This window comes from Pempheris klunzingeri, chromosome 17 (genome assembly GCF_042242105.1).
Source record: "Pempheris klunzingeri isolate RE-2024b chromosome 17, fPemKlu1.hap1, whole genome shotgun sequence".
Lineage (NCBI taxonomy): Eukaryota > Metazoa > Chordata > Actinopteri > Acropomatiformes > Pempheridae > Pempheris > Pempheris klunzingeri.
In genome coordinates this window covers 10,051,215-10,067,112 of record NC_092028.1, presented here as the reverse complement: position 1 = coordinate 10,067,112, position 15,898 = coordinate 10,051,215, and the positions used below count along the sequence as shown (strand labels likewise).

The window sequence follows — 15,898 nt, the reverse complement described above, 5'->3', positions numbered from 1 at the left end:
TTTGGAAGCACTTTGGTAAAGCACATCATCACTGAGCAGCCAGTTGTTAGTGGTCATTCCACCAGTTTGGTCCATCAGCAGCCGTTGGATGGATGGCCCTGACATTTTGGACAGACCTTTATGGTCCCCAGAAGACGAACCTTATTGACTTTGATGACCCACTGACTTTTCCTCTAATGCCACCATGTTGATGGCGTTTTTCACTGACATGCCTTGACAACGATGGGATGTATTGCCATAACATGTGGTACAGATATCCACATCTTAATATCTACTTGTGTTAGAACCACAATTTGTGGATTCATGGTTCACCGACAATCCTGATGACTTTGATGATCCCTTCATTCATCCTCTATCTGTGCCATTTGTGACTTTGAGTCATATGTCTCAACAGATATTGAGTGGACTGCTATGAAATAAAGACATGCACGTTCCTTGCAGGATGAATTGTAATCATTTTGGTGATCCTTGAACATTTCATCTAGCATCATCATCAGGTCAAAATCTTAACTTACATGATGGTCACTGAACCCCACCCTCTGAAGGGGAAGGATGCACACCATTGTGGAGGCAGTGTGGATGCTGCCTCTGCTAGCCTGAGAACAAGAGCCTAACGACAAGAGAGCACAGTCCTCAAAATGAATTTCATCAAGGCCAGATGGAAATCAAAGGACTCTCGACAAGAGAAATGAAACGAGACGGAGGGGAAAAAATGTGATGGATCAGACAGACATGGTGACAGGAACAAAGGCAAGAGGAAGCCAAGATGAGAAGCTGTTCAGGGGGGAGGCTCTATTACGTGCTAAAAAGTCTTGACGAACTGTCAACACGCTTACTGACGGACAGTGTGGGGCAGTAAAACAAGCAACCACGTGGAGAAAGTTCATGACAAGTGTCTTTGTTTTGGGTGTGAATGAGTCACATTTTAAAAGCACATGAGTTGAGTGGTGAGTGATGACTGTGACCTCACCAAAAGCCCTTTGCTCAAATAATCTGACCACAAACTGAGTCATAAATACAGACAGAGGCTGAGGCTGCAAAAAAACGAGTTTGAGTAAATATAATGAAAGTGCTAATATTATAACAATATGATGAGTCTTGGTCTGGTTTCTCTACACCTCCTCCTTTGAACCTGTTCATTTTCCACAGCACTATTTGTTCCAAGCAGTTGCGTACACAGAGTAAGAACGACCCAGACTTTACTTCCTGCCAGTCTTTTCTCTGTCTGAGTTTACATTCCCAGCTGGGTTTCCACTGTTTCTTACCACAATCCAAAAAAAAAAGTACTTGAGAGTCTAAATCTCTCTCTCTCAAGTCTGAATGTGAGTTCGTGCCTTCAGATATTCCTCCTGTAGTGGGCTGGAACCTTGATCGTGATCGGCTTTTTTCCAATGCATGGTGGGATAGGCTCCAGCTATATGAGTTTGTTTCAGGAACAGTTAGACGTTATTTGTTTTCTTGCATAGGTAGATAAGATGACACCACTCTCATGTCTGTGTGGTAAATATGTCGCTGGCACCGGCAGCTGTTAGCTTAGCTTAGCATAAAGAGTGGAAACAGGGGTGAACTTTAACTGGCTGTTCGCAGTAGCTTCCTATTTAGGTATGAGAGTGGTATCGATCTGACTCTCAGCAATAATGCAAATAAACATATTCTCCAAAATGTGGAGCTCTTCCTTGAAGTGGAGCATGTGTCGGCCAAACGTCATAATCCATATCAAGTACAGTTTTCTGTTCCGCTCCGTTGCGTCAGTAAGCTAACGTACCTAAAGCTGTCTGCAGTACTTTACAGGTTAGCTAAGACCAAAGTTTACTCTTTGTCGTTTTTCTGACTGTAAGTTTAAACATTTTCTTCACTTTTTATCAGGCGATTAGTTTGAAACTTTGCATGAGCACCTGGAATTAAAAACACACTGGAGCAGCCAGCTTGTTTGACAGTTTGTTGTTTTCTATACACAGAGTGGAGTTACACTGGTAACTCAGTATCAGTGGTGAGAGTTCATAACTTTGTAGTAAATAATGCATTTCAATAACATAACAAACATTTTAGCCTCCAGTTGAGCCAATAACTGCTCACTGATGAGTTGTTTATCTATGTGCTGCATCCGTCCTCTCAAAGAAAAAGACGGCATAAAACACACAGACACAGACTGTTTGAACAGCGTTCTCTTATAATCTAAGAACAAACTTGGGAGAAATTCACCAGAAATGTTATTGATGAATATGACTTTGTGAGATGTCTCCTAAGAAGTTTTATTCCACCTTTAAGAGAGCAGCAAGACACGTTAAGGCGGAAATTAATGCTAATGCAGGCGGGTCGGCCTCCTGCGCTGATGAAGTTTATCATTACCCTTCTGCTTCTGGGGCTGCTGCTGATGACTGTGGCAACACAGATGAGGGTAAAATAACTACACACATCAGCCAAGAGACACACACAGGAGCCTCTGGTACCTGTCGCTTAGGTAGAGTTTTAATGGCCATCATGAAGAGTGTTAAATACAATTAGGATTAAAAGTATAAGCTTGTGCAAATGCAAACTTTGCTGTAGGTATTCGACTAAAGCTCTATCTGGAGACTGGCATTTGTTGGTGAGGCTAGGTTGATAATTATTGCTTTTCAAAAAAATCCATTCATCTTCACAGGCAGATTCAATTTAACTCAAGATAACACATTAAAACTGGACTTGGCGTGACAGGCACGCCTCCCTGCTTGAATTATTTCTATCAACAACAGTTTAAATCATTCCAGTCAGCCTGGTTTCAGGCAATTGAATTGACACACTCTCTGGAAAGCCTCCACTCAGCAATTCTGAATCACTTAAATTGTTGGGATCAGTGCTGTCTGCCAATCAGTACGAGCAGGGTTGGGAATAATTTGAGCACGAGACAATTTCTTTATATTAGATAAAGAATCAGTCTGCTATTTAACTATATGTCTCTGCAAAACAAGATGAAGAACTTCATTTCTTCTCAGGCAAAGCATGTCTGGAGACAAAACTATGAGGGTTCAAAGCTGATTTAAACTTTTAACAGGGGAATATTTAACTTTTTAAGTACTTAGACCCATGTAGCCTCTCTGAAAAGTCAAAATCCCGCAAAGGCAAATGGTAACTTTGTTTCCTTTTATCTTAAAGCACTCCACAACTTAATGAGAAAATGTTTTCTAGGCTGGGTTCCCTGCAGAGCATGAGTGCAGTTTATAGAAATGTCCTTTAACTGTTCTTTAAACCAGCCGTGATGCATTGTGTTGTCTGGAGCAGTCAGACAGTTGCAGCTTAATTGTGTCTGTGCCACAGTGAGCAACCCCAGCCAACAAACCACCGGCTCCCTTTTTAGGAAACCTGCCTGGCCTCAAATCTAACCTCCATGACAGAGATATACTGACTATATTTAGATGAACATGTTAAGATCATTTCAGATTCATATCTACACACTGCCAACTCCCATCTTAGCATCAGTTGGGGGCTTAAAGCTCTTAGGCAATCAACACTGATCTGAGTCGGAGGTGAGAGAGGACCTCAAGCACAGAGTGGTCATATTCAGACCCTTCCCTCTCCAAGCTGCTTTTCCAGCTGGGTGGCTCCGAGCCACAGGAAGCCATTTCAGCTTGGCAGGGCAGACAGAATCAAAGGCAGAGCGGTGAGGAAACACACGCACACACACACACACACACACACACAGCAGAAAACAACACACAAGAATCACAACAGAGCCATTCGCATCCAGCCCTGACAAGAGAGGGGAGCAGCACTGACCACACACAGGCAACTGAACTGCTCTGCTGTGGGTTTAGAGGTGCGTTTATGGGCAACCTCGGTACAATGTCTGGGTCACTGTCTGGATGTAACCTCTAATTTCAGTACACAAACGCCCACATAGTACAAATCAAATCTCCAGGCAGGGGAAGGGAAGGAAAGGCACACTGTGATTGTTGTACTGTTAATGTGTAGGAGGAGGAGGAGGAGGAGGAGGAGGAAGAGGACCAGCCTTATCAACCCTCATTCAGTCTTGTGTTTCTGAGAACATACAGGACAGACCTACTGACCCTGAGAGCTACTGTATAGTCACTTACATGAGGACAGATCTTTCTTGTATTGTCTGAGTTTAACTTTCAACTAAGGATGTCAATGATTCATTGAGTCTTAGTTCATCTCCAGTAGTAATTAATTAAAAACATATTAAATGATAGACGAGGAACGAGCAGCGTAAACTCAGTTGGTATGTGTCGTGACTTCTTCAGTAAAGTAACACTGTGAAAATCCCACCAAGTTGCTGTCTGACAGCTGTCCAAGGTAGTTAGCTATCCAGATGCTCAGGCTACTGCCAAACCACCAGCCTCAACAGAACAAGCTAACAGCTGCTCAGTCACTGCAGGCCAGAAGCTGCAAGTCAAACAGCGGAAAGAACATTGCGATGCTAATGCTGGGGACAAGTAGTGCTTTCCAACATCGAAGCAAAAGACTTTGGATTTCTAAGCAACCTTCTTTGGATGTAAATCCAATTAAAAGGTGGAGCAAAACGTTTAGGGACTTCCTGCACTGGTAATGTTGCCGGTATTTGTGCCTTCCTGAGACATCTGCCCAATCTGAGCAGGTGTTTTTTTTTTTTTTTTTTACAGAGAACACACAGCTCTCACCTGGACTATGTAGATAAGGTATACTTCTTTTCTTTTAAAAAGCACTAAAGTTGGGGACTGGTGTAACCTAATTTATGTTTACTGGATTGTAGCTATTTAAAGCCGCTGCCCTTTTTTAAGGGAAAAAAGAGGAATGGGGATTAAACTATTAAGTGCTAGATTCAGTCTCATCTAATTCATGCGCTCTAATAAAGTTATGGAGCAATTCAATAATGTTGTAATTTGGTGAATGACAACATGAGATTCAGAGCACAGCTGGAAGTGAAGCCATTATTTTATTCTCATAGTTTAAATCATGTTCATTTGATTTATTTATTGCTCAGATATCTCATTTACTTTGCTTTACTTTACTTTGAAGACACAGTTTTGAAAATAATTAACACATTTAATAACCCATTTTGGAAATTCCTAACACTTGCATCCCTACTGTGAACATACAGTATCGTTCTGCTATTGTCATTGTACTGTAGGTGAGATTTTATCCAGTCACTCATATGTACAGCAAAGCCCAGGCAAAAACTTTAGCATATGGTTTTCCTGTTCTTCTGATGATGATACAATAAGTGCATTTCCGTCTTTTGGTAATTTCCTATCCAGGGAGAGGTCGTCTTTGTTCCAAAAACAATGCTATTGCTTGACAAGACACATGTAAAACACCCACAATCTACCGTTTCTACAGCATTTTTTGTCACAAAGAAGCAAAGAAGTAATTTCTCTCCGTTTCCCCATCTCTCTGGCTGTCACTACTGCTTACTGTTCCCCCAACCAAAGCCGCGCTACTGCAAAGAACTCAGTCTCACCTCTCCGTCTCTGTACTAGGGCTGCACAACAAGTGTCTCTTTCTTCCTGTGACTTACAAAGAGCCACATTCATGGAGCCGAGAGAGAGAGACAGAGAGACAGAGAGACAGAGAGAGAGAGAGAGAGAGAGAGAGAGAGAGAGAGAGAGAGAGAGCTTCACACTTGCACTGTGTTTCCCAAGTGATAAATGAACAACAAACCATGGGAGAATGTACACCACATGAGTAAAAGCCATGGGGAGTCAACGGTAAATGTTAGAATGTGTGTAGTGTATGTCTTTTCGTGTGTGTGCAGGATTGTGAACTGTCACCCTCCATTACAGATACAAAATACTTCAGCTCCAGCTACTCACATTCAGTGATTGCGACTGCATAGCGAGCCCAAGGAGACAGTGGACGAAGAGGGGGAGAGGGGGTTTCCTCACCTTAACTTTGTCTTTAAGGTCTGGCTGTCCTGTGCTAAGTGGTAACCAACAACACATGCTTAAAAACAATTAGCATAGACCCTCAGGCGTCTGAACTAGCAGCAGAAGAGGATGGAGCTTGCCGACTGCTTGGCTGTGAGTGGGAACGTGCGTGGACTGGCAAGCGGGCCTGACGGCTCCCGTCAGCCTGGCTGTGACCCTGGATGACTCTGCCAGCCAGCCAACACCACCAGAGCTCCAGCAGGGTGGCAGCAGAGGAGATTAGCACTGAGGTGAACCAACAAATACTACCAAACACACAAAATGATCCTAAATGGGTCTTTTAAGTTTTAGAAGAGTGTGATTGAGACATTTTTCCTGCAGCTGCCCTTCTCCTGCCCTCAGTGAGGCCCTTTCTGCCCCTCACAAAGCTCCTTTGTGGGTGGAGCGGTGATAGCAGGCTGCATACCACAGCTTTACTGTACATTCCTACAGAGGTACAGTGTGTAAGGGCTACGAAAGGGATGAAGCAGAGAAAAAAGGCAAGGAGTGGACTCTGATTCATGGGGAGACAGAATTACTGGAATTATTTCCCTCCCGTTACTGATACTGAGCAGAGGCCTATCTGACCGCATGGTTCCTCACTGATAAAGCTGAAATCCATGACAACCTTGGTGTCTGCAAAGAGCCCACACTGGCTGATGGCAGAAGGCCTGGACAAACATAAGAGACAACTGTCACAAGAGATTTTCTGCTCTGGACAGAGGCCATAGTACTGCTCTTCCCTTGCTTTCACTCTCTCTCACTCACTGCAGAGGATATTTATTCATATGCAGTATTCTCTATTACAGCAGCGCATTCTTCTGAAATGACCCCTAATTAAACAAGTAGCCATGTTAGGAGTCATTTTGTGGCACCTAAAATGGCACAAAGATTAACAAGAAAACAGACTAATAATAAACTGTACACAGAGGTTGAATTTTTCACACAAAGCTCAGACAACTGAAAAGCTGCAGGTTGCAGACATCTGTTGACTGATTAGGAACCTCCAACATGCTGCATCAGTGCACTTATGATGCCATACTCTGCAAAGTATGTCACCATGGCATCAATATATCATAAAATGCATGGATGACATACTTGGCAAACTTAGTCAACCCAGTGTGGGTAATCTCATCTCAACCAATGCTCAACCTCCCAATTTTTTCCACTTTTCACGTGACTTTTTTCCAGGAAAAGAACTCAAACGCATTCATGGAGTATTCACTCATGGAGGTACCCATCATGTTGCATCCATGTTTCTGCAAACAGACCTAGTGAACATCAGAGGGTACAGTTCACACTTCCCAAAAGGACATCATCATCTACAAAGAGCAAAGGTGCCACCTATAGTCACCAAACCTTCTACATTAACAACAGTCTACACTATATTAGTTGAATGTGTCACCAAGGTAATAGCTGCTAATGAGCACTACACACAAAGTACAACTAAAGCTGATGGAAATGTCAGTACTTCTCCAGGTTTTTGGTCATAAACCAAAGTACTGGACAAAACTAAATTTGGATGTGATAATGATGCTGGCTGAAAAACTGAGGATCACCCTGAGGGTGACATGAATGTGAGCAACAAATTTCATTGCAATCCATCCAATAACTGTTGTAACATGTCACTCAAAACCAGAAATGTGAACCCCCTGGAGGCCTGACAGGAAAAGTCATCTTGATTTATCTTGGTACACATTTGTGCCAAGTGATATTTTAGATGTTGAGAGATTTCAACATCTTGAAACCTTGTTTTGGCACTAATTAGTCATTAGGATTCATCCTCTCAATCCGTGGATATCACCATGTACCAAAACATCATTAAAATAGAATAATGCCAAACTTATGGTGGAGCCAGATGAAAAGCTATGGGATCACTTAAGTCAGTGGAATTCATCCTGTTGGGACCATGAATGTCTGTTGTGGTTTCATGGCAATCCATTAGTCTGGACCAAAGTGATTGTGTTGTTTTAGACAACTTAAAATACATTGTCTCTAGTCCTCATTAAAAATAGTGAGAGAAAAGGAGACAGGACCATACCAATGATGCTGAAACCCTCATATAGCAGGATCCAGGATTAAGTCAACATGTTTTTGAAAGGTTTATGTCCTCCACACCACACCAGCTCCTTGGGTGTTAACAAGGTGTGGAGACATTTTCTCTGGGGTGCTGCAGACTCATCATGACAGACCTTATCAGCAGCTCTCCAGTCCTAACCTCCTGTCACGTCCTCCGCTGAGCCATGTGCACTCTAAGAGACACAGTCCAGACTCCCCTCCAATCCCAAGCCTCACCTGTTAGTCGCTCTCATCCTGAATTAAAGGGCAACTCAGCTCACTGGGAGATGGAATCTTGGCTTGTGTAATATCAGGGTAATCTGTATGAACAATAGAATAATAAGAAACTTGGCGCAGTTATATATAAGTAAGATTCTCACTGATATAGTGAACTAGGGAGATGAACTGTGGTCCATACTCTCTCTATGTTAGACAGCCAGAGTCACAGGTTTCTGTCACTATCTCTTAACTTGTCTCACTACCTTATCTAATCACTCACATACCAATGGAAGATTTGACTTTAAACTTAAACAAAAGAGAAGGAGCTCAGCTTAATTCCATAGACTAGCCATAACATTCAAAATGACTTTAGCTTTATAATGATACGCTGTGAGGGATGAGGGAGTTTCATATCAGTCATAACAATTTCATAGAAAAATGTATGTTATATCTAAAATGATCCAATGTGTAGCCCTGCGAGTGTAAGACCTTCTGATCTCGATACCTCCTGATCCCACAATGATGAAACAACAGAATAACTCATTGCAGTTAGTGCCTCGGGGAACAAAGGGCACAGAGTTTGAGTAGATTTATTTGCAATGACTCACCAACAGCAAGTGTAGCACTTCTCATAAATTATGCCACTGGTTATCACCCCGATAAAGCTACAAAAAAGAAGGATGCCTATTTCAAAAGTAAAAACATGTATTTAATAATACATGAAAATTCTGTCTTAATGGCTCCCAGCAGAGCAGTTCAAAGTTCCATTCAAGGAGTATCAGGATGCACTGTGCCTGCAGGCCTACCTCAAGGAGGAGACGTGCTGAGGGAAAATCAAACGCCAAATCGCCACACTTGTACTCGCCTTGTCCACAGGCAGCACATCAGACACAGGGAAAGGTGGCTCAGCTTAGATCGCCACACTGGTTTTGATGGCATGAAAACTGCTCTGCAGAACAAATTTTGGCACCTAGATAAAACCTCTGGAGAGTTTCCTATGATGATAGCATCGTGGAATTATCAAAAAAAACCTCTGGAGTTCCTTATCTGTGAGATTAGCAACACAACAAACACAATTGGACATTAATAAGATGAACCACTGGAGGGAAAACATCTGAAAACATTGCCAGTGTTGTATGTTACAACATCAATCTTTAGCTACATTTCTTCATGCAGTGCATATTGTCTTGGTACATACCAAGCCACAGGGGTTCTTAATGCATTAATTCATGCTTTTAATCATAATGAAGCATGTATTAGTTATGTATCAATTAAGCATGCAGTTTGATCCTTTATTATAAAGTGTTACTATACTAAACATGCTTCCTGTTCAGTGACACTGGGAGCTGCTCTTAGTGAAGAGCAGAATTATCGTGTCGACTGCTGCTACATGACCCAACAGACTGCCGGAGTCGTACCTTTTCAGGAGCTTTGGTCTTGTTGTTGTTATTGTGGGAGCCCAGATTGACGTCTTCGTGGACGCGGTCCAGCAGCCACAGGAGGAACTCAAGGGCGTCGTGTTGGGAATTCCCACGAAACTGTGATCCATACTTGGACACTGTAGTCTGGAGAGGGGAGAAAAGCACACCTGTGAACGTGTCATTTTACTAAAGATACATCATTATGACAGTTTGATTGAATAGGTGTACTAAATGGTCAGAATTAAAGTCATGGTGGCTACCTGAAGGAGCCAAATAAGACTGTCTTGCTAAAATCTATTGTAAAGAATTCTCTCATACAAAATCCAGAGAGTTACTTGTTTGCAGGTTTTGACAGGTAGGTGTGGTTGCTGGGCAGCTCTACCCCATGCCTTCTCCACAGAACACTGATCAGAGGAATCCTAGAATTGCAAATTTTCGCCAAAGCTCTTCATGCCTCGCTCGTCTCCACCTGGCCCCACGCTTTGACTGATGCAGACTCATTTTAGATTTGCACAATATGCCTTTGTCTAACACTTAAAAACAGTTCACTGTCTGAAAGCAGTGCCTTCGCCCCTTTTCTCCACATGAAACTAAATTTCAGGTTTGACATCAAAAAACGAGGTGTGAATAGCAGTTTCCTTAAAAATTGGGTTGAAGACTACTTAAGCTCACACACAGTATAATGTGACTTCAGATGTGAATGGCACCCAAGTCAATTAGGCAGGAATTAGCTGCATGAACTGCAGCTGGCAGCCTGGAGAAGCAGAGGCAGTGATGAGAGATTATAGCAGAGGGAACAGCAGACTGTAATCATTGCTTTATAATCCACTAATATGTGATATGCCTCTTACAGCTATTACACCATAACGTGATGTAGGGTGTCTGATGAAGTTAGAGGGCTGTCGCTGAAGAGCTGCTAGTTCAGTTCTCATAAAGATGAGCAGAGATGCTGATTCAAAACGCACTCTTTGTTCCTTTACCAACCGGCACTGAGGTGTCCTGGAGTGAAGCGTGTAGCGTAGCTAAATATTTCTCCAGTGCAGCAGCTCAATGCCACGCTTCACTTTTAAAACATTAAAAAAGCGAGAGCTCTACACTACGACCAGAGTATTAAATCATTGGAAGTAGAGCCAGGACTGCATCATCAAAGTAGCTACTGAGACGTGGTTACTGACAAGTGCAAGAGTGAACATAATAATTCATAAACAGAGGAAAACTGCTGGTGAAGTCTTGGCAGAGCAATAAGCTTCTCTAATCTTCTCTTCTGATCTTGTCTTGAAAGTGAAGCTTCCTTTGCCTCATAGATCTCAAAGTGAAAAAGTGATGAGGATTTGGATCCATGCAAAAATGTAAAGATAAGCTGATCGCAAAACATGAAAGGTTAACAATACAGCCGGGCAGCTGTGGTTTTATGACGGAGCTCGACAGGAGAGACTGCACCTGCACTAATATCTTCAGTCTTCTTAGATTCGCAAATCTTTACAGCCTTAACAGTGTACTCTACGGATATTGTGGATGTATTTGCACACATATATAGGCCGGCTACATCCACCCATAATGTAGATACTATATGACTAAACTATCACACTTAACATTACAGCATTACAGGGCTGCTTTGCAGAAACGCTCTGGCATTAATCATGACAGCCATGGACACATTCTAACCTAAAGCTGTTGTGCAGCAAAGTAATAATAGTAATTACCATAAGCCTTTTGAAGGTGGCAATTGTCTCAGTAATATAATTGAGGTTGTGGAAAATGCTGTGTTTTTTATTGCTCTCTGTGGCATAATGGCCACTGGGCAGTTTGTAATGTGTGTAATCATCTAACTAAAAGATACAGGCACAAGAAGAAAACACTCCATTTACCCTCTGTGTCATTTAGCTAATGTTACATATTGCAAGTATTCATCATTCGTGGCTCACTATTTCAATCGTTTCTGTTTCTTTTCCACGGTACATGTAGTTAGGTTCTGCTGCTCTACTCTAAGCCGTCTGACATAGTGCGACCAGCAACATAGATAATCATTACAGAACATGGAAACTGCAAATATTGACACATACTTGTGCACCCACTGTCGTCACAACATGTATTTAGCCTCCTAAGCAGGCCCATCCATACACAGTGCAGGGAGTATGACATTCCTGTTCAGTCACCTTCTTTCTCAGGCCTCTCATGTTATGGAGGCCGATAGATTGGCTGTTGAGTAACTGTTTGAGTTTCAGGCTTTGTCCCTGCTAAGGCCTCTCTGTGCAAACACTCCATCCTGCCAGGGGGGATGCCGAAAACGCTCAAGAACTGTCCAGATCAAAAGCGCACATCTGCTCCCAGGTTGAAGGAACTCAACCCTTCAAGTGCGCGGTCAGAGACACATCTGTGAGAGTGGAAGCTCAGGACACGTTGGCAGTGTAAAATACCACAAAGCAGCACGTTGATGCTTTATCTTTAGTGAACCTTCCTCCCTTCTTCCACCTCTCTTGTCCTACCAGCCAGGTGGTACAGGAATGTGGCAGAGTGCCAAGTATTCGTCAAGACTTTGTTGTTATGTTTTTTTTCTCCTGACTGAGACTCTGCAGCCAACTGACCTGCGGGGGGGGGGGCACTGCTGATTCATTAACTTTGAAGAACTTTTGATCAAACGAGGATGATTCCACATTTAAAAAGGAGGTGTACGTGAACGGCATTATTCAGTTCAAATGAAAAGTGTAGCACAGTGTAAATCCTGTCAAAAAAAGAGGATCCCTTTCAACACTTTCCCTTTTATCATTTCTTATCAAAATTCATGTGAAGTGATGATGGTACCAAAGGTAGTCCTTTTAAATCCTTTTAATCTGGTTGCTTTAGCTGAACCTTTCCAATGTTCTTCTGACAAAACACAATAAGAGGTCTGCAACGTCTGGTAATTAACTTAAAAAAAACCCCAACAGATCAATTGAGCATTTAAATAAAAATCAATAATTTTTGGAGGATTGTTTATGAGTGATTTATGCTGTCTGGAGTCCCTGCAACTGGGAGCTAATTTTGCCTCTCAGACACAAGACTTGGAGCTATCTGATTATTTTATAATGCCTCCCTCCAGGCAGCTGTGGTATTACTCAACAGGCAATTTCAGAAGGCCTAAGCTGCATGAACTCTGGACCTCCTACAGTCACAAACCACAGCCAAGAGGCACAGTGAGTGTGTCTGTCTGTGTGTGCTTTAGCACAGGAAACATCTCATCACATACCAGGGGGAGTGTTTAGTGTTGTTCTTTTAATCTGTCTTTTAATCTTGCCAAGATGTTTCCATGCTGTTCCCTCCCGATTATTGTCCTAAAAGTATCTGATATCCGAGTCCCGTGAGATAAGAGGGAAATGAGTGGAAGTGTAGAGTTATTGGCAGTGAGGATTCTGGTTGACAGGGGAGGAGAGTTTTTCAGAGAGCACAACAGATGGGAGAGCAAAAGAAGAATAAATGTTAAAATTCATTTTGACCGTCAATGCTTGCATTTCAAATGTAGCAAAAAGCTGACAGCAATTACTGTAGTTGGCTCTCAGGTAAACCGTCGTCTCCCTTGTTACAATACAATCGAGTGTGAGGAAAGAAAGTGCCTATGCAGTAGGGGTCAAGATATTCCAGTAGCTACACTTATATCCTTTTCTTACAGAGTAATTAGCATTTCCAAGAATAGATCCATTGTGGAGCGTCTTTGTTCGCTGCTCTATATTATCTGCTTCTTGCCTTGAACTATGGCTCAGGGAAATCCAGAGCAAAGAGCTGCAAGCAGATAAAGTACAGTTATGCCGCACCCCTCCCTCCACCCATGTCTCTAGCGTGGGCAGAGGAGGAAAGCCTGAGGGTCTCCTGATAGGGCTCTGTCACAGCTCCTGATCCTCAGGGAAGGAGGAAAGTGTTACGGTAAATCATATCCTTCCTTTACCAACGTACTTTTCCACCACAGCAGCAACACATCTGAATAAACAGTGCCATGTACAGTTGAGCAGTCACCTGTACCTCACTCCACTCGCCACGCCGTGAGAGGAAGTACAACACTACCTAGTTAGTGCTGCGCGGCGCTGCAACTAGGAAGTGATGATTAACTTACCACACACCTACTGAGGTTGTACATAAAACAATGCCGGCGCTGTGAACTTTTTATCATTAAAGTTTTTGGTGTCATAAATGGGGAGTCTGGCCCCTGCTGACCCCGTACCCTCAGACTGCAGCAGCCTCGTTATCACCTGGCAGGAAAACACTGTAGTCACAAGGCAGCAGCACTCTGTGCTTGTTACTGGATGTGGGAGGAGAATGGTTGCTACACTATTTGCAATTATAGCAAGGGATGGAAGGCTTGAGACCCCCCCCCCCTTTTTTTTTGTCTGAATGTGATTATGTTTGAACTAATATTGTAGGAGCACGAGCTCAGTTAACAACAACCACTGACACCTTAACTTTTTAATGTCACCATTACTTGGAATAGACACCCCTGAGCCTCCTCTGTGCTCCAGATATCCACCCGTGGGCTCTGTGTTTTGGCTCATGTGTTGGACTTTGGGTACCTTGAAGTCCACAGACAGCTGTGGGGTGTACTCCAGCGTCCACAGGGCCCTGACAAGTGACGCCAACTGCTCCGTGACTTCTCCGTTGGCAAAGCGCGCCTCATCGCCTCTCACCACCCCGTTTATTCTGGTCTGACTGAGGTCCAGCTTGTACCGCTGCAGCCCCAGGTACTCTGCGAGCAGGTCAGTGTTGCTCAAGCACTGGACCACGGCGTTCATGAAGCAGGTGTTCCCGTGGTTCTTCAGCCCCAGGACACCTGGGATTTTGTCTCCGTACTGGTACAGGAGTTTTTCTCTGCCGGTGCACAGAGACGACGACGTGCTCGAGGTGTTTTTCACCACGCGATCCCAAGCCACCTGGACATCCTCTCTGATAATCCCCGAGCTCGCGCTGAGGGTGCAAGATGCGCCATTCCGAAACCCCCCGTCGTCGTCCTCCGCGTCATGCGCGTCAGCGTCTCCAAAGTGGGTGAAAGTGCCCAAAGTTTTCATGATTCTGTTCATAAAACTCCCCACGGACTTCAACGATTTCTTTCGGAAAAGCTTCCCAGATTTCGGCTTCTTCTCTTTGCGCTTCTCCTCCTTCGATGTCGGCATTTCCTCCTTGACTCTTCCCTGCCTCTCCATGACAGCACCTCTACTCCCTCGCCCGTCCGTCCTCAGACTGATAATGGTGTAAATTCCGACGCCGGTGTGCCACTTCTCCGCCAGTGTCCCCTGTCCGGATAGCAGAGGGAAAAGCGCACAGAGGTGACACCATCGCGGAGCCAGGAGGCACAACAGCTCACTGTTCTTCCACCCTGCGCTGACGGTGAACCTTCCTCATCCATCCCAGCACTTACTGAAGGCGTTCATTATGACTCCGCCGCCGCTGTCACGGGCAGCATCTCGTCATGCCCGGCACAGCACGAGCCGCCCCGCCGTCCAGCTGCAGCACTGAGCGCTCCCCTCCCATCGCTCCCAAGTTCGCCCGGAGAAGGCTTGTGATTGTGCGGCCGCCCCCTCCCACTTTCCAGCACACGAAGGCGATAAGAGAGCAGTGTACAGCCCGGGTTCATGTGGTCAGCGCAGAAAACAACAGTGGACACAGACATGTTCTCATTTATCTATGGAAAAAGTGTTAGTTAATTACAAATGAACCAAAACCAAGGTGTGAAACACTCCATGCAAGTAAAAGTCCTGCAATTAAAATGCACACGAGTAAAAGTACAGACATGTCATCAGCAAAATGTACTTCAAGTAGAACAGTGTGACTGTTATATTACAGTACAGGCCTATGCCATCATCAGTGTGTTAATACTAAGCATCACATTTTACTGTTGTAGCTGCTGGACTGCAGTTTAACTACAATATATACAATTAGGTTTGTTCATTCAAATGGTTCAAACCTTGTTGCCAACAAAATGCTCTGGGCTCCAAATAAATCTGAGGGGTCTTGACATAATGAATGGGGTATGAATGAAATTTTTAATTTTTTTTTTGGAGCTTTCCTCTCATCAAACTGGTAGCGATAACTGTCAAAGCAAATGCAGTATTTCCCTCTGACAAGTACTTAAATGCTGTACTTAGGCAGCGTGGTGTTTGAATAACGTTTATGGACCTTAAGTTCATAAGTCACCATAAGTCATTGCTATTTTACAAGCACCACACATCATCTGCGATAGTCTATACAAGATGCTGAATGAATGCAAAATGATTTCCTTTATGAACAGCTGCACTTGCATCCTTCATCGTGTTTTTTTATGAGAATTCTCACTGCGTCACACAGTGACAGTTCTCCTCA

At 43.6% G+C, this 15,898-nt stretch overlaps 1 protein-coding gene across 1 annotated transcript in view; it reads right to left on the bottom strand.

Annotated features, from left to right (window-relative positions):
- usp43b (ubiquitin specific peptidase 43b) overlaps nt 1-15,053 on the bottom strand; it is a 61,728-nt gene extending 46,675 nt beyond the window's left edge. The window contains exons 1-2 of the mRNA XM_070847607.1: nt 14,116-15,053; nt 9,575-9,721 (exon numbers count right to left, since the gene is read on the bottom strand). Of these exons, the coding sequence (XP_070703708.1) occupies nt 9,575-9,721; nt 14,116-14,742 (774 nt within the window). The 5' untranslated portion in view covers nt 14,743-15,053. The remainder of the gene's footprint in view (nt 1-9,574; nt 9,722-14,115) is intronic.
- Nucleotides 15,054-15,898: the final 845 nt, after the last annotated feature.